Below are 17,740 nucleotides of genomic sequence, written 5' to 3'. Positions count from 1 at the left end.
TATGAAGCTTATCACAGAGAGTTCAGTTAGAGAAATAACTACACCAACAACTACCATGACAATAGTGGTGAGTGAGAGAAATAGAATGCCTGTCTCGAAGGCAGACAGAAGGTGAGGGAGAAGGGAGATGTGGGCATTGGGAGTGGGGATATTGCACTGGTGAAGTGGGGTGTTCTTTTTTATGACTGAAACCCAAAAAACAAACATGTTTGCAATCATGGTGCTTAAGTAAATATATTATAAAAATAAAGATTTTTTAATAAAAAATAATAAAAAATGAAAAATTGAGAAGGGGTGTTCTTTTCTATAACTGAAACCCAACTACAAACATGTCTGTAATCATGGTGTTTAAATAAATTTTTTATTATAAAAAATATCAGAGTAACTTTTAAATAAAAAATAAGGAAGTGTGTGTGTGTATGTGTGTGTGTGTGTGTGTGTGTGTGTGTGTGTGTGTGTGTGTGTGTGTTTAGTTCCTGGAATCTAGTGACAGAGAGACTAAGGAAACTCTGAACAGCACAGTTGCCTTCAGGGCTGCTGAGAATGAAGCAGCTCCGGGGGGCCTCCTCCAGTTGCTCTGCAACGGGGCTCCACCAGCACTTCCTGAAAGCAGGGAGAGATTCTGAGAGGCAGCTTCGGTTTCATACACATTTACAAGGGTTGTTCACCTCTAGCAGAGGTTCAGAAACGCTCAGCAGTGAATGCGAGAGGGAACCCCTGGATCCTCAGGGGCGGCAGACTCTAGAAAGTGCTATCGGTGGGGCTGGCTCATGAGTGAATGAGAGTTGATATTCCCCAGCATGGAGTGGGGGAAAAGGGGTTGGTTCCTGAAGGAACAAAATGCAGGGCCTCTGGGTGCTCCTGCCTGTTGTGGGGGAACTGACTACTAGCCCAGGGTGACAGTCATTTGGAATGGGGGACCTGACAGGTTCTAGAAGGTTCTCAGATGTCCTGCTTACCTGAGTAGGAGGACTTGATCTAGATATTTATGTTCTGGAAGGAGCCTGGGAGATGTCCAAGCCCTGAGCTTATGGCTTAGACCTGGGGCAGACTGAATTCAGAGCAACAGCCCATTTTTCTCAGTTCCTAATTCCAGAGAGCCCCAACACATATTTCCCATTATCCAGGAGGTGCTGCACAGAGATCCCCCCAACCTTAGGGTGTGTTTGCTGGATACCCCTCAGGCTCGGTTGCAGATCCTCCTGGTCTTAGCAAGAGTCAACGTCCCTATTCAGGGCTGGGGCACACTCCAGTTTCTGAGGCCATTGGTCAGTGCAGAAATCCTGCCCCTTCCTGTTTTCAGTCCCTTCCTGTCACCCTGAGCTCAAGGCGCCAGGGTCCAGGTGTCAGTTCTGCTCACTCAGGCCAGCCTGTTGTCGAGCCCTGGAGCTTGGGGCACCCAGGGCAGAACCCCACCCCCAAATCCAAGCGGATGCTCCTGAGGTTCCTAAGCACTGGTTTCCACGATGCACTTGATGAACATAGTGTCATCCTTGATGTAGGCATGCTTGGGGGACTGCAGCCGGCTGAGCGGGAAGAAGAGAGGGCAGCCGCTGGCCACGTTGGTCTCGCTCTGGGGCCGCTGGAAGGATGCAGAGCCCAGGTCAGGCCGGAAGGCGTCGATGGCGTGTTCTCGGTTGTTCTGGTCCAGCAGCATGAAGGTGACCTGCATGAAGGTGGCCGGGGCAGGGGCTCAGACTCCTCCATCTCCCGTGTGTGAGAACCAAAGCCCCCTGTGCCTAGGACCAAGGTGGTCCCAAGCCCCCAGAAAAGCCACTGTAAATTATTTTTCCAGTCTACAACTTCCCCACAGGCAGAGGGTGTTAGCCCCAAAGCAAAATGTACCCACCCTGTAAAGGGCAAGACCCTCCTGTTTAGCTGAAATAGAGGGAGTAGGTGGGTCTGAATGTTCCACCAGATGAAGATCCCCTGACGCAAAGTTGAGTCAGCATTAATATGAGACATCAGCCCTAAGCATGATGTGATTTCTGTTTAGATGGATAAAATTCTTGCATTATTATATTAACCAGTGAAATGCTTGAGTTGTTGAAGCCTGTAAAGCTCTTTATAAACTAAAACAACAACAACAACAACAACAAAAACCCAACTCTATATAAACTGAGAAGATTTGACTCAGGGCCCTTGTCACCTCCACTGGTTCGATAGGACTTGGATCTTGGCTAGCCGAATAAACCCCCTTTTAAACTTTATTGGAGGTGGTCTTGGACTCACGGGGCCAACTCTAAAATCCAAAAACCAATAAGTTTTTGGGAAATAAGTGTCTGCTGCTAAGGAGACAGGCTGGGGGGAAGGGACCTGGGAATAGGAGTGGGGGGAAGCTGACACTGCCGGTGGAATTGGTGCATTCCTGAAAATCTGGCACGGACACAATTGTAAAGCACTGAGTCTAAATTTATTTAAGAAAGAAAACATGGTGTTGTGGGCCGGCGTGACAGCATAGCGGTAAGGTGTTTGTCTTGCATGCGGCCAACACAGGATGAACCCTGGTATGAATCCTGGCATCCTATATGGTCCCCCGAGCCTGCCAGGAGCGACTTCTGAGCGCAGAGCCAGGAATAACTCCTGAGCGACACTGGGTGTGACCCAAAAACCAAACCAAACTAACAACAACAACAACAAAAATAAAAACTCAGAAAAAGAAAATTTGGTGTTCAGGCCTCAAGAGATGAAATACATTTGGTGGTTGGTAGTTTAAAGGTCACCCCTACAGATATGGGAATCCCCCAACTGCTGACTCAGACCTGGACCCAAGGGCCCACCCCACAACCTCCTCTTTTCCTCTATCCCCTCCTCCTCAGCTCTGGGTCCCCTTCTGACCCTACCCTGCTGCCACCTGCAGTGGCTTCTAATCTCCCCCCTTCCTCTGCTCAGAAACATTTTCACAAGCCTTTTGGTCAGAACAGTTTGAGGTGCCTGAGGGAACTTGAAGGGAAAATAGAGACTTTCCCCACACCCCGGGGGTTTTCATAGAAACCACTGGACCACAGAGACACCCACCACCTATCACCACCAGGGCCCACTGCTTCATCAGGCTCCCCTGGAGGGGATACATTGTGGGGGTGAAAGGCAGCCTTGGTAGAATGTAGAGAATTGTGTTACTGCTGTCAGTCTACTCGCTTCACACATCCAACCTTCCACCCAGGCCCCAACAGACAGACCCCAAAGCCTAAACTTCTTTTTTTTTGGGTCACACCCAGCAGCGCTCAGGGTTACTCCTGGCTCTATGATCAGAAATACTCCTGGCAGGCTCTGGGACCACATGGGATGCTGGGATTTGAACCACCGTCCTTCTGCATGCAAGGCCAACACTCTACCTCCATGCTATCTCTCTGGCCTCCCCAAACCTAAACTTTTTTTTTTGGTTTTTGGGCCACACCCGGCATTGCTCAGGGGTTACTCCTGGCTGTCTGCTCAGAAATAGCTCCTGGCAGGCACGGGGGACCCTATGGGACACCGGGATTCGAACCAACAACCTCTGGTGCTGGATCGGCTGCTTGCAAGGCAAACGCCGCTGTGCTATCTCTCCGGGCCCTAAACTTATTATTCTTTATATAACTTTGTCTTTCCAGAAAGTCAGATAAGAATAGATCCAGAGTTTGCAGCTTCACGTGTTGCTTTTTTTAATTCCTTTTATTTCCTTCCTTCATTCCATCTTTCTTTCTTTCTTTCTTTCTTTCTTTCTTTCTTTCTTTCTTTCTTTCTTTCTTTCTTTCTTTCTTTCTTTCTTTCTTTCTTTCTTTCTTTCTTTCTTTCTTTCTTTCTTTCTTTCTTTCTTTCTTTCTTTCTTTCTTTCTTTCTTTCTTTCTTTCTTTCCTTTCTTTCTCTCTCTCTCTTCCTTCCTTCCTTCCTTCCTTCCTTCCTTCCTTCCTTCCTTCCTTCCTTCCTTCCTTCCTTCCTTCCTTCCTTCCTTCCTTCCTTCCTTCCTTCCTCCCTCCCTCCCTCCCTCCCTCCCTCCCCCCCTCCCTCCCTCCCTCCCTCCCTCTTTCTTTCTTTCTTTCTTTCTTTCTTTCTTTCTTTCTTTCTTTCTTTCTTTCTTTCTTTCTTTCTTTCTTTCTTTCTTTCTTTCTTTCTTCCTTCCTTCCTTCCTTCCTTCCTTCCTTCCTTCCTTCCTTCCTTCCTTCCTTCCTTCCTTCCTTTCTTTCTTTCTCTCCTCCCTCCCTCCCTCCCTCCCTCCCTCCCTCCCTCCCTCCCTCCCTCCCTCCCTCCCTCCCTCCCTCCCTCCCTTCCTTCCTTCCTTCCTTCCTTCCTTCCTTCCTTCCTTCCCTTTCCTTTTTCCCTCCCCTCCCTTCTCCTCTCATCTCCTCTCCTTTCCTTTCCTTTCCTTCTCCATGTCTCTCTCTTTCTCTTCCGCTTCTTTGTGGTTTTTGTGCAACATATCGTGATATAGGGCTTACTTCTTACTCTGCACTCAAACATCCCTCCTAGTGGAGTTCAGGGAACCAGAGGGGATGCCTATCTGGGAATTGAACTCAGGTGGTCTGTGAGCAAGACAGAGCTAGTATAGGCATTTGCTAAAAATTTCTACCCTGGAAGAATCTCTGGCAACAGACGCAATTTCAGCCTCTTTTTTTAGAAATGAGGAAATAGATCAGCTGAAGAGGGCAAAGGGCTGACTGGGGTGGGGGCAGGTGTCATAGGACCAATTGCTGGCTAAACCTGGACCAAGGCATAAGAAAATAAACAAGGTTTGAGGACTGTCTTCCCCCAACTCACCTAATGCCCTTACCTTGTTCCGGAAAGGCCACGGCAGCAGAGCATCGTATTCTCCTTTCATTATTACAATGAAGAGGGACAGGTGCGTCCTTTTCCCTGTGCCATCCCCGTTCAGATACAACCGAAGGCACAACTTGTAGCCGTACTTGGCCGTGTAGAAAGCTGCAGTGGGGAGAGCGGAATCAACACAGCAGCAGTGAGAGAAACCAGATTCTGCAGACAGGGACCCCCTGTGGGGGGCTCCTGGCTGAGAAATCTGGGTTTGGAGTTAAGATTCTTTCCAGGGACAGCAGATACTGCTTGGAGATCACGCTGCCTAGGGACACAATCTACTGGCCATCAGAACCAGTGACTGTTGGCTTGCCACCCCCATGCCCAACAGAGTTTCTGATTCAGTCATGGGAAGGTGCTGCTGTTGGACTGAGGTCCCTGCTGGCTGAATGAAGCTGCATGCTAGGCAAATACTGTGCTGTATGACTCTGATCCTGTGTTGTACCCTCAGCTTTACATCTCCAGCCCTCAACCCCGCTGAGCAAAGAGATATGATATTAGTTTTGCATCTCCTGCCCTCACCCTCACTCAGTAAAGGGATGTGCTCTGATAAAAACTTAACCATGGTAAGGAATAGGCACAAACTGTGTGTTCGGTTCTGGCATTTTTACAAAAGCAAGATTAGCCAGTGGCACCAACCCTTACCAAAACAGATATATCTGAGGTAGAGAAAATACGCTGCAAGCCCAACTGACATTGTCCTTTTATAGAATTACCCCGTTTGGCCAGTTTCAAACATCTGTACCCTATATAAACAAAACCCTGCTTCTCACAATAAAGATGGAACTGTTCTAACAGGACCCCCACAGTGTCTGTGTGTGTGCTCTCTCACACTGCAGCCAAGAATCTTTTCATCCTTCTAACCCTCGTTGCGAGCAGCACTGCTGGAGAGTCCATTGACTCCCCCAGAGTTCCTGATCCCCCCCTTGCTGGCTGAGTTGGTTTTGGGACTGTCCAGGAGGGTAGCCAGCAATCCTGCAGAAATCCTCCTGAATGACTCCCTGAGTTAATGACTCCCCAGTGCAGCTGGGGAAAGGAAGAGCACCCAGCACTAGCACTTTGCACATATATAGAGTGGTATGTGCCTTCCACAGAGAGTCAAAATTCACCAGCTCACAGAGCCATATCCAACAATCCAGCTACTTTGTGTGACAACTAAGTCCGGCTGCATCTGCAGCTACCATGTGGGACTTGGTTCCATAAGACCCAATCTCTGACCCAATGGGTTCCCTATCCCCCTTTATGCACCTCTCATTTGCACAAGCTCCATTCCTAAGCACATGGGCTTCCACACATGCAGCACATGACACGGGGCATCCGTGGGATATCAGTGGGACTCAGAGAGGTGATGGAGGGCCTAGCAGAGCTATGGGCTGAATTGGAGGCTCCTCCTCCTGTCTCCCTCCCCACCCAGCTGGGTGGAACCCTGTAGAATGGATACCTGGGGAGATGAGGCTGATGGTCCTGCCACTGGCCGATTCCTGGCACCGCCTGGCCACATTGGTGATCTTCCACAGGAACGTGCCATCAAAAGAGGCCTCCTTCATGAAGTGCAGGCCCTGTTCCACCTTGCCCAGGGCCTGGTCCTTCTGTGCCAGAGTCTGCTGCAGCTCCAAAACCTATGAGAAAACCTGTTATGTCTGGCTCCTGTGTAACTGCCTTTCGTATCTGTCCTCTGGTGAAATCTACGCACCATCAGGACTTTGGTTACACAGCTTGTCCTTTATCTGCCTCAGCTCCTGACCAGGTTCAGCTGGTCACACTTAACACATTGATGCTGGTGTGTACCACCAGTGTGACTCGTGCTCCAATGTGGCTTAAGTCACACAAATTGGAGGCATCGGCATGAAAATGCAATACTCTTATCTCCCAAGCAAGTTCATGGGAGTCTGGTACTAATCCCATAAACACTGGTATAATCAGACCAGGGATATCTAACCCTAAACCTAACCTAAATCCTAACCACTAACCTTAACCCTAAATCCTAATCCCTAACCCCTAAACTTAACCCTAACCTCTAACCCTAACCCCTAATCCTAACATTAACCCTAACCTAACCCTGTAGCCCTAACCCTAATCCTATATGTAACCCTCTAACCCTAACCCATATGGTCTCCTGAGCCTGTCAGTAGCAATTTCTTGAGCACAGAGCCAGGAGTAACCCCTAAGGGCCGCCAAGTATTACCCAAAAACCAAAACCAAACCAAAACAAAAAAATTAGCCAAGAACTGACAGAACAGTGAACTTGATGGAATTTGTCTGGACCTCTTTCACGTGGAATCCTTTAGAGGCAGAGCCAGGGATTATGAGGACAACATGAAGTGGCATTTCCCTAAGAATGGGGGAAGGCACTGGAATGGGGCGAACCTCATGAAGGATACGGTCAGGGAGGATATAATTACTGACTGTTCATCTCTGAAAATGGAAAGGGAGCTTTGTTTTGTGGGGTAAAGAGTTCAGCTCAATCGAGGGCAACAGAGGCTGGCTTGAGGTTAGTGTAAGGAATGACCTTCTGATCATGGAATGGGCCCCCAATGGAAAGAGCTATTGAGGAGGGAGTAGCCTATTACTACAAGACTAACTCAGTCCCCAAAACCTGTCACACTTGGGAGCTTACTTGGACTGTGTCTTCTCCTCTGAAACCCTTCCAGGAAGATCCCAGGTCATGAGAATTAGGTTTTGAGGGCTGCATAACTGCTCTGAATTCGGAGAATGTTTAGGGGAAGCCTGGAGTTGAGGTGGGGGAAGGGGTCCCCACGAGCTTGCCCGGCAGGCAGACTTGCTTCCCATGCTCACCCTCTCTTCCAAGTTCAGGATGTGCTCGCGGTCCAACTGGCTCTGGTGGATGGAGGCAGCCAGGGCGAGCTGTGAGGCCTCCACCTCCTTGTTGAGGACAGCGACGATGTTCTCGAACACGCGAAGTTTCTCCTCCAGCTCTGCCAGAAGCTTATCTTTCATGAAATGCTGCAGGGCTAGCGTGTCTTGGCTCTCGGAGCAGGGGGCCCGGTAGCAGTCCACCTCCAGGTCCCCAGCCACTTCCACAGCTGCCTGAAGCGGCAGGTCCGACAGATTCTGCTCTTGGGCGATGGGCCTGGAGCCCAGGCTGGAGCTCAGCTGGGCCTTCCATTGTTTCATTAACTCCAGCAGCAGGTTTAGGTGGGCGGCCTGCGAGGCGACCTCATGCTCCTGCATGAACTTGGGGTTCCCCTGCCAAGAGAGGAGGGCTGATCAGTGAAACCAGAGAAGAAGTGGGCCAATAATCCAGTAGAGAGGGTGTTTGCCTTGCACACTGCTGATCTGGGTTCAATTCCTCGTACCACCTATGGTTCCTTGAGCCCCTTCAGGAATAATTTCTGAACACAGGTTCAGGAATAACTCAGAGCACCACTGAGTATGATGCTCAAAAATTAAAAATTACAAAAAAATGCAGAGATGTACGAGGGAGTTGTTTCAGGAAGTCATGGAGTATCCTGCCCCCATTCCTGAGTTTGTTGAGGGAACTCTCATCTATTCTCTTAGCAAAGCTATAGCTGGCTGGTATGCAGCGTGAGGCATCTAGAGGGTAAAAAGTGAGTAATTGGACCCGAGGGGCTACCAACGACAGCCTTGTGCATTCAGCCACAACACCCTGCCCTGCCTGCAGGTGAGCCTGCAGGTGGTGATTCAGGACCATGGACAGGAGAATGGGGGTGGGCCAGACCTTTAGAGGTGGCACCAAGGGGTCAGGTGAGACAAGAGCAATTCCCTGGAAATGGAGATAATCCATAGTGAGGTCTGTCCTCCAAATTCACAAATCTGAAGGACATCCAGAGTAATGTCCTAGGATACTGGGAAATTCCTAGTGGGGCTGGAATGGAGGAGACACAATAGTCTGGAACTACACACCCGTGTCCTTTCTCACCCACAGATTACCTTGAAGGAACAGCCAACTCCTGCAAAAGGGCACTCAACTTCAGCCTCCGTCATCCTGGGGTGTTCCTAAAAATAAAAATCATGTCACTGATATCTCACGCCCCCTCCCCCCCCCCCAAGCACCAGGACTCCCTGCTCTGGGAGCGGATCTGTTTCCTCTGCTTGCTGACCCTTCTCCCTCTTAGTATTGGCCCATCTGTGATGTTCCTTCAAAACCTCCAGCTACTGGACCTGGGTGGGGCTGATGCTGCTCTATTCAGGTTCTATTCATCTCCACAACCATAATTCATTCGTAGGGTTTCCCCACTGGCCCAAGGAACGAGGGAGCTGGCACCCAATGCTGAGGCCAGTGCCTGCACTGTGGAAATAGCCAGACACCCTGGCTGCTCCAGGAAGCTGTACTCCACTCAGGATTCCTCCCTGGCAATTTATCCTAAATTGAGACATGTCTGCCCCACACCACGTATCTTTCAAGCACTGCATTTCCCCACACAATCATTGCAGAATAAGATACATGCAGTGTGCATAAGAATTTGTTCATAGTTTTGTTTTTACTATAGTTCGGCTCTCCAATGGTCTGAGGGACAGTGAACTGGCCCCCTGTTTAGAAAGTTTGAGAACCACTGACTTAGAAACACGATGCCTGGGTGGCCGCATCCAACTCATGGATATATATTTTTATTTTGATTCTACATGGATGGAAGGAGAGATGCACTGAAGTCATCTGTGTTGAGCAAACCCAAAGCTTCGCTTATTGTTCCTCTTGAATGTAAGTAACAGCTGGGGTCCTCATGAGAACATGGGGTCAGCCTAGTGCAGGGTCACCTCCTCCCCCCCAAACCACCCCATAGCCTGAAGCACAAGTTGTTCCCAACAAAGAATAGAAAGCAGATGTTAGCAGGAGAGAGGGATGGAGGGGCCTCAGCCATAGTCCATGCAGCTCTGGGATAGGGATTGTTCAGAGGAAGCCTCTGAATAGGCCATTTCTGATGTGAGGGCATCAGAGGCTGGAGTAAGAAGAGCTTGCTCCCAGGTGGGTATGGCCCTGGAGGACTTCATGGATGGAAACTGCATCCTAGAAAAGTGCCCTACACTCATTGCAAACATTGAAGTGTGCACTCCCAGGAAACTCCATCTTCCCCGTTGTGTTGTGTTTCCCAAGGAGAGGACTATCCTAGCTGTATTTGCTTTCCTATGGACAGTGAGTGTCTATCTGTGACCCCAGGCCCCAGAGCACTAATCTGTGAGGAAAGCAGGGTGAACTGCATGTTCACGCAGAAGGGAGAACAGAGCTAAGGAACCTGAGTCTTGTGTCTTGGAGAGAGAGACCCGAAGAGTCTGGCTATTCTCTCCTCAGCACTCTTGAATCTGCTGGGTACTGAAAGGAGGAGGAGGTGGAGGAGGAAGGAAGAAGAGGAAGAGGAGGAAGAGAAAGAGAAGGAAAGGAGAAAAGGAGAGAGATGAAAGAGAAGAGAAGGAGGGATGAGGAAGAAGAGGAAGAGGAGAAAGTGGAGAAGAGGAGAGAGAAGAAAGAGGAGGAAGAGGCGTAGGAAGAGGAAGAAAAGGAGGGGGAGGAAGAGGAGGATGATGATGAGGAGGAGGCAGAGGAGGAAAGAGGTATCAGTTTTGGGGTCAGAGAGATAGCATGGAGGTAGGGTATTTGCCTTGCTTGCAGAAGGTGGTTCTAATCATGGCATCCCATATGGTCCCCTGAGCCTGCCAGGAGTGATTTCTGAGCGTAGAGCCAGGAGTGACCCTTGAGTGCTGCCGGGTGTGACCCAAAAACCAAAAACCAAAAAAAAAAAAAAAAAAAAAAAAGAGTTATTAGTTTTATGCTTCAGAGTTTCCCTTGTAGAAAGGGAACCAGCCCAGCTCATTACTTGACACCCTGGACTCAGTCAGGAGGTTGGGAAAAAAGGGAAGGTGGAGCCAGACCCTAGAGTCCACGTCTTGGGTCTAGCCTCTTTCCTGGGAAGTCCCCCTGGAGACTCAGGGGCAGCTCCTCTGAAAACCAAGGCCTGAAGGGACAGAGAGGAGTTGAACTGGGTTGTGAAGCAAGAATGGGAGCTTTGAGGATTAAGCGATAGCACAGCAGGGTGGACTTTTGCCTCGCATGCAGCCAAACGAGGTTCGAGGTTCAATACCCAGCATCCCATATGGTTCCCTGAGTACCACCAGGAATGTTCTCTGAGCACAGAGCCGAGGCGTAAGCCTGAGCATCACCAAGTCTGGCCTAAAAACAAATCCCAAAAGAAACAGGGGCTCTAGCCTGAACCTTGGCTGTGTGTGTGAGCTGCCTCACTGTTAGAAATCTGTCAAGAAAAGTCACATGGAATTTTCTCTGAGCAGAAGTAGAGAGGGAGAAAATAAGATCCCAGAGACAACACTCATCCTTTCACCCGTGTCTGAGAGGCCTGACTTGGGCATGGGGTGTACCTGGTCCCTTGTGTAAAGGGGCAGCAAGGATTTGCTCAGGCCAAGACCACTTACAGGATGTGAATTGTAGGTGCCAAGGTTGAATTGTAACAAACACTATGAATGAATAAATAAATAACTAAATAACTAATTTTGAGCTTGATTTGTCTCATCCTGAAGGTAGAGACCTGAAGGGTCTGCCTTTAAAGGGACCGGGTGGAAAAGGGGGGCGATAGAGGGAAGGTAATGATGGTGGTGGGACAGTGAATGTCCAGAACAACTTTATAAATCACACTGCTAAAATAAAGTTAGAAAATTAAAAGGGGGGACCTGAGTGATAGCACAGTAGTAGGGTTAGTTTGCCTTGCATGCAGCCAACCCAGGATAGACCCCAGTTCAATTCCTGGCATTCCATCTGGTTCCCTGAGCCTTCCAGGGGGTGATTTCTGAATGCAGAGCCAGGATTAACCCCTGAGTGCTGCTGGGTGTGACTCAAAAACCAAAAATAAATAAATAAAATAAAAAATTAAAAAAGAGGCCAGCGAGGTGGCACTAGAGGTAAGGTCTGCCTTGCAAGCGCTAGCCAAGGAAGGACCGAGGTTCGAAACCCCAGCATCCCATATGGTCCCCCCAAGCCAGGGGCAATTTCTGAGCATTTAGCCAGGAGTAACCCCTGAGTATCAAACGGGTGTGGCCCGAAAAACCAAAAAAATAAAAAAAAATAAAAGGGGGTTCAGAGCAATAGCATAGCAGGTATGGTTTTTGTCTTGCATGGCAGTTGACCTGGCAAGCCCTGGCATCCCATATGGTCTCCTGAGCCTACCAAGGGTGCATAAGTTGCTTCTGCTGTGGACCAAAGGTCTGCACCTGGTCAGGCATTGTCCACACATTTTAGGCTGGGCAAAGAGGCTGGCTGAGGTCTTTGACGCCCGCTTTTGTGGCCTGACTTTCAGTAGGTGAGGTGCCTTATAAACCAGGAGGTGGATGGGTCAGCCTGCTTCTGTCCCCCAGTCCCCCAGTTCCTGTCTCTCTCTTGGCTCAGTCTCCTCCTCCAGGAAGCTCTGCTTCATGCTCCATGTTGAAACTCATCCTGCCTTTGCTGGCATTTCCCCAGAACTGAGGGAAGATAGATGAGGGGAATCTGCATCCAAGCCTTGGAGGCATCACTCATATGGAGGCAGCCCAGGAGGTTGGCCTAGCCTCCCCCTTTCAAGTGGAACCTGGTTCACTTCCTTAGTGAGTCTCCACTTGCTGGTCACCAGGATCTACCAAGTATCCAGCCAGGCATGTCAGGGTTCAGGGGTTCATTTAGATGCATCCTCTAAATGGAGCAGAGTCACCACTGATGGCCACAAGGGCCCAGAGGAAGAGGCCAGAGTCTCTCATAGAGCAGGAAGGCGAAGCTGTCCTCGGGGTCCCCTTCCAGGGAGGAAGTGTTGAGAGTCCAGAGTCCCTGACCTACAGGGACATAAGCCACCAGACAAGATCCAGTGCAGAAGAGAACTGGACTCGACAGTCTAACCTTCTGTCTTTCCTGAGTCTACAGAATATTCTGGCACTAAACCCACCCCGGCCTCCATCAAACAGTAAGTAGTTTGTCTCCAACCTTCCTAAAGGGCTGCAGAGGGCAGAGAGGGAAGATCAATTCCACACACTTTGGGCATCAGGAAGAGAGAAGAAAATGGTCTTCCCCAGATGTCCCCTCCTGCTGTCCCTTCTTGAATAGGACCCTCCAGGCATGAACCTGGCTATGAGGGCAGAGCTTATCTTTTTATATATGTGTTGCCCACCAGTGACCCATGGCCAAGCTCTGAGCACCTCTTGGAGGTTATGGTAGTGAGGTAGAGGTCAGAGGTTAATACTATGGGATAAACAGATGGTATGGCGGTGCTGCAAGAAAGTGGCTCTGGGCGCAATATAATTCCACTGTGCCTGGTCCCACTTCCCTCTGGGATCTAGGTTTCTGTAGGCACAGGCACATTGGCTTCTTTCTTTTATCAACTACACTGGGGGGAATACACCAGTTGGGTCAGTGCAGAGACCCTTTGGACCAAACGGACCATGGGAGAATGTTCCCAATTTAGGAGGGCTGGGTTTTAATGAGGTGCCCATGAGCTTTCTTTGCCCCCTTTTATTTCCAAATTTGTCTCTTCCTCCTTGAAAAACAGCTGGACAGAGTTCCAGAGGTGAGTTGAGAAGGGTTTCTTCCAGTCTGAAAGCAGATAGGGACAGAAAGGATAGGACAGAGCGATGGTTGGTATTTTCTTGGCAAAGGGCCAGAGAAGACTGAGTTTGGAACTTACATTATTTTTATAGCTACTCAATTCTGCTGCTTTAAGGTTAAAATTGTAATATATTATACATTAACAAAGGAAATATAAAAAAATATAAAAAATATAAAAAACAAAAAACTACTTATGGACACAGATATTTGGATTTTATATAATATTTTTTTTTCTATTTTGGTTTTTGGGCCACACTTGGCTGTGTTCAGGGGTTACTCCTAGCCTTGTACTTAGGAATTACTCAGAGGACCATATGGGGTTCTAGGTGGAACAGAACCTGGGTGGGCAGAGTGCAAGGCAAACGCCTTACCCACTATTCTGTTACTGTGCACTCCCTTTGTATAGGTTTCATATGCTAAGAATAATCTCTCTTTGTTTGATGGTTAGTATTTTGGGGGTCATTGTGGGCATTGCACTGGGCTCAGGGTGTCAAGGTATTAGGGATCCAACCCAGAGCCTCGTACAACCAGGAATATGCTCTATTACCTGAGCCACATAGCTGATTATTTTTTAATTTTAAAAACATTCAGGAGCCGGAGTGATAGCACAGCAGCAGGGCATTTGCCTTGCATACAGACGACCCTGGACAGACCTGGGTTCAATTTCTGGCATCTCACATGGTCCCCTGAGCCTGTCAGGAGCAATTTCTGAGTGCAGAGCAAGAAGTAACACCTTAGTGCTGCTGTGTGTGCCCCCCTCCAATAAAATCACACAAACAAGAACAACAATACATTCAAAGTCCATTCTTAGCTCATGGGTTCTCCAAAAGAAACCAGCGCTAAGCTGTTTTGGCTCCAGGTGTCTTGTTGATGCTCCTTGTTCTAGACATTTTTCTGAATCTGACTCAGAGCCTCTGGTGGCCTTGGGAAAATCGCTTCAGGACTGAATCTCTCCGTTTTTTCATCACTTATTAACCAAATGAGCCCAAGTCAGGCCAGACGCAAGCTGCCCACTCGACCTCCACCTTGACAAATGGAGAAAGTGAACAATCCCTTTTCTTATTCATGCCAACGTACCTTCTCCTGAGACACAAGGCTTCCTGGGCTTAAAGTTTGGGTTGCATCCCCTCGGCATTTGGGACAGATCTGATCCTTGCCTTTCCTGGAGAAAAAGCAAAATCCACTGAGTTAGCTATTATAATTCCTTGGGGCAGCTGGTTCCCACAGTCCCATCAGCTTACCCTGGGCCTAACTTCCCTGAACTACTTCCCAACCTCGAAGCACCAGGCCCACAAGTGATTGTGCAGTTTGCAGGGGCCTGACTAAAGTCACTGCAGGCCTCTGTAGTCATGTTAATTCCATATAGAGAGCAGTTGTTTGTTTTCAGAAATGATAGCAAGTTGCTGCCTGTGGTCCATCATTTCCCTGTCAATATAATTACTATATCCTGTGCTAGTGGCTTTTCCAAAATCTGTATAAATTTGGAATTTTCCAATATATATGACTCGGGGGCTTGAGGTTGCTTGTTGGTGCATTTGTGACACCATTTGCTCTTCTCAGTTTTCTCAATCTGGATCAATTTTAGGAATCATGGAAGATAATGACCTTTTCTTCTTCTTCTTCTTTTTTTTTTTTTGCCACACCCAGCAATGCTCAGGGGTTAATTCTGGCTGTGCCAGAATTACTCCTGGCGGGCTCAAAGGTACCATATGGGTGACTTAACCCAGGTTGGCTGAGTGCAAGGCAAATGCCCTACCTGCAATCCTATTGCTCTGCCCAGATCATAACCCATTATAAAAATGGGTCAAGAGGTCCAGGGAGATGGCTCAAGGAAAGAACACTTGGCTTGTAGGTATAAAGCACTGGATTCAATTCTTGACACTGCAAATCAAATAAAAAAATAAGGGGTAACATGGGCTTTTGTGCTTTACCAAATGTCTATCATGTGATTCATAACCCATGGTGAGTGTCACTGGTCAGGCTTGTTTCAAGGAAAGGAAGTCCAGTGGGGGACAGAGAAATTGGCCAGGATTCCTGAGACATTTGGTCATCTCTGCACCTCACCCTTCACCCTGAATGTGAAAGAATGGAGAGGGAAGCCAGGAGACCACTTGCAAAAGCCCAAGAAGAATCTAGAACCATCCAGATGATGGGAAACAAGTCAGTCTCTGCTCCACTCCTTCCCATCTCACCCCAACCCCAAGCCCCAACCTGGGAACTTCCCAATGGCCTGATTTGGCTTTGTTTATTTTTTCCTCCACCTGCTTAGGCTGTAAAACCCCCAAAAAAGGTCACACAGGGGCTGCAGCGTGTTTGGCCTTTTACAAAACCCTTTACCAGGAAACTGATGCAGGCTGCGGTGCCTGTGTGGCAAGCTGACCTACTCTCTGCTTTACCCTCAGGGTTCTGTGTAAAACAGAGAGTGACAGGGGCCTTTCCAGGCTCTTCTGAGGACCTGGAATGGAAGGAGCTAGGTATACAAAACATGCATAATAATTGCTAAGGCAGTATGCTAAGGAGCATGCTAATGTCATATCCAAGCGATCTGTATTTTAATACAATAATTTAATATTTACTTTCTAGTATATCTTCATAAGTCATCATATAGATGACAGAGACAGGCACATTTTACATAAATGCAGATATACTTTTCCTTAGGCGTCTGCATGTCTTTGCAAGCCACATAGCTACAAATCTCTAGGGAAAGTTTCATCCTAGTGAGAAGTCAGCCCAACAAAAAGTGGGGGCAACAATGCAAACGAAGGGCTTAGTGAACCCCAGGGGAGTTTAGCTCATTATCACAGAGACTGTTTTGAAACGTAAGTGGGGTTGGAGCTGGGTGAGCTGTCCAGGCTTCTAACAGAGCAGGAAGCTGAGGTTGGTAGGCAAAGCAATCCTTCCCCGTGGCCCCTGGGAGGATCCCAGCTGGATTTGGGGGCTCCCCATGCTTTGGGCATACTAGCTTCTTGGGGGGCGGGGCCCAGACTGTGGCTGTTTCTCCTTCCACCCAGCAGAAGGGGCCATGCCAGGCTGTGTTAGTTAAGGGCATGGAAGTCTAGAGCCCAGAGCAGTGAAGTCTCCAAGCTCTTGTCCCTCTTGTGCAGCCCCTTCCCAGTGCTCCCTCCCTTCCTGCCCTCATATTCCCTTCTCAGCCTCTGGGACTCCCACTTCCCCTCAGCTCACCTCACAGAGAGACAGACTGTGCAGCAGAGAGGCAGGCCGGGCTCTGGTGGGTCCTGGCAGACGGTTGGGGCACACCCAAAGGGAAACTCGTTCTCATCCGGAGCTGAACGTGTGTTGCTGGCAGAGCTGGAGGCCATGCTTGGGGTCCCAGGCTACAGGCAGGTGGGGGGTTGCTCTTCAGAGATCCTGGTGGCCAAAGTGCAGCCCAAGAGGGGCCTCTGTCAGAGAAGAGGAGGGAGCTGGCAAGTCTGAGGACTTTATCTGCTTTCTGGCTTCTTGTCGTCATCATCACAGCTGAGTCACGCCAGGACTGGGCAGGAATTACCCTCTGTGGTGAGAAAAATCCCCGGGATGGTGACTGAAGAGTGTCCAGTCACTTTGCAGCATGAGAGACAGCGGGAGGAGAGAAAAGTGTGCGTGGGGAACTGAGGGGGACTTTTAGGAAGCATAGTTAGAGGTCCTGCTGCAGAGCCTCCTCCTCAGAAATGCCTCACAGAGCACTAGCAGCTTGGCTATCTTTTCTAGAATTCTCTGTGGGGATGTTGACCTCCCTGGGTTCCCCCAGAACTGGGTGAATGGGATGGGGGTGGTAGAGGGGGTGAGAGCAGGTTTAAAAACAAACAACTTTCATGAGCTTTTTATTTATTTATTTATTTATTATTATTATTATCATTATTATTATATCTTTATTTAAGCAGCAAGATTACAAACATGTTTGTAGTTGGGTTTCAGTCATAGAAAAGAATACCCCCCTTCACCAGTGCAACCTTCCCACCACCAATGCCCCCATTTTCTTCCTCCCATACCCCCACCTGTATTCGAGACAGGCATTCTACTCTCACTCACTACCGTTGTCATGATAGTTGTTGGTGTAGTTATTTCTCTAACTGCACTCGCCACTCTTCGTCCATGGGCTGGTCCTTCCAGCCCTCGTCTATATTGTCTCTGGGCGTTATTACAATAATGTCTTTTATTTGACTTAAATCCCATAGATAAGTGAGCCTATTCTGTGTCTAGCTCTCTCCCTCTGACTTATTTCACTCAGCATAATAGTTTCCATATCCATCCCTGGATAGGAACATTTCATGACCTCATTTTTCCTGACCCTGGGTTGCTCAGAATTTACTCCTGATTGCAATCTGAGATCACTCCTGGCAGGGTTCAGGGGAGCCTATAAGATCCTGGGAATTGAACCAGGCTTAATGGCACATAAGGCAAAAA

General features: G+C 48.6%; 2 protein-coding genes across 2 annotated transcripts in view; one reads left to right on the top strand and one right to left on the bottom strand.

The window, feature by feature from the left end:
• LOC126008810 (protein CutA homolog) overlaps positions 1 to 17,740 on the top strand; it is a 484,819-nt gene that overhangs the window by 68,929 nt on the left and 398,150 nt on the right. The gene's annotated exons all lie outside the window — the stretch shown is intronic.
• Positions 1,448 to 16,656, bottom strand: TRAF1 (TNF receptor associated factor 1). The gene is made up of 7 exons (XM_049773788.1): positions 16,520 to 16,656; positions 14,414 to 14,498; positions 8,698 to 8,763; positions 7,582 to 7,992; positions 6,227 to 6,404; positions 4,748 to 4,896; positions 1,448 to 1,666 (listed from the first exon to the last, which is right to left on the bottom strand). The coding sequence occupies exons 1-7, from the start codon at positions 16,654 to 16,656 to the stop codon at positions 1,448 to 1,450; spliced, it is 1,245 nt and encodes a 414-aa protein (XP_049629745.1).

The sequence above is a fragment of the Suncus etruscus genome, chromosome 5 (assembly GCF_024139225.1).
Source record: "Suncus etruscus isolate mSunEtr1 chromosome 5, mSunEtr1.pri.cur, whole genome shotgun sequence".
In the NCBI taxonomy this organism is placed as follows: Eukaryota; Metazoa; Chordata; class Mammalia; order Eulipotyphla; family Soricidae; genus Suncus; species Suncus etruscus.
Note: the sequence above shows the minus strand (reverse complement) of the source record. Positions and strands in the feature narration are given on the sequence as shown.

What these genes read in the sequence shown, in the direction of transcription:
- TRAF1 (XM_049773788.1), bottom strand. Translation starts at nt 16,656, where the DNA reads ATGGCCTCCAGCTCTGCCAGCAACACACGTTCAGCTCCGGATGAGAAC. An exon ending in GCCTTGTGTCTCAGGAGAAG is followed by an intron (nt 8,764 to 14,413) that starts GTACGTTGGCAT and finishes TTTTATTTTTAG; the next exon opens with GAACACCCCAGGATGACGGA. An exon ending in TCCTGAACTTGGAAGAGAGG is followed by an intron (nt 6,405 to 7,581) that starts GTGAGCATGGGA and finishes GTTTTCTCATAG; the next exon opens with GTTTTGGAGCTGCAGCAGAC.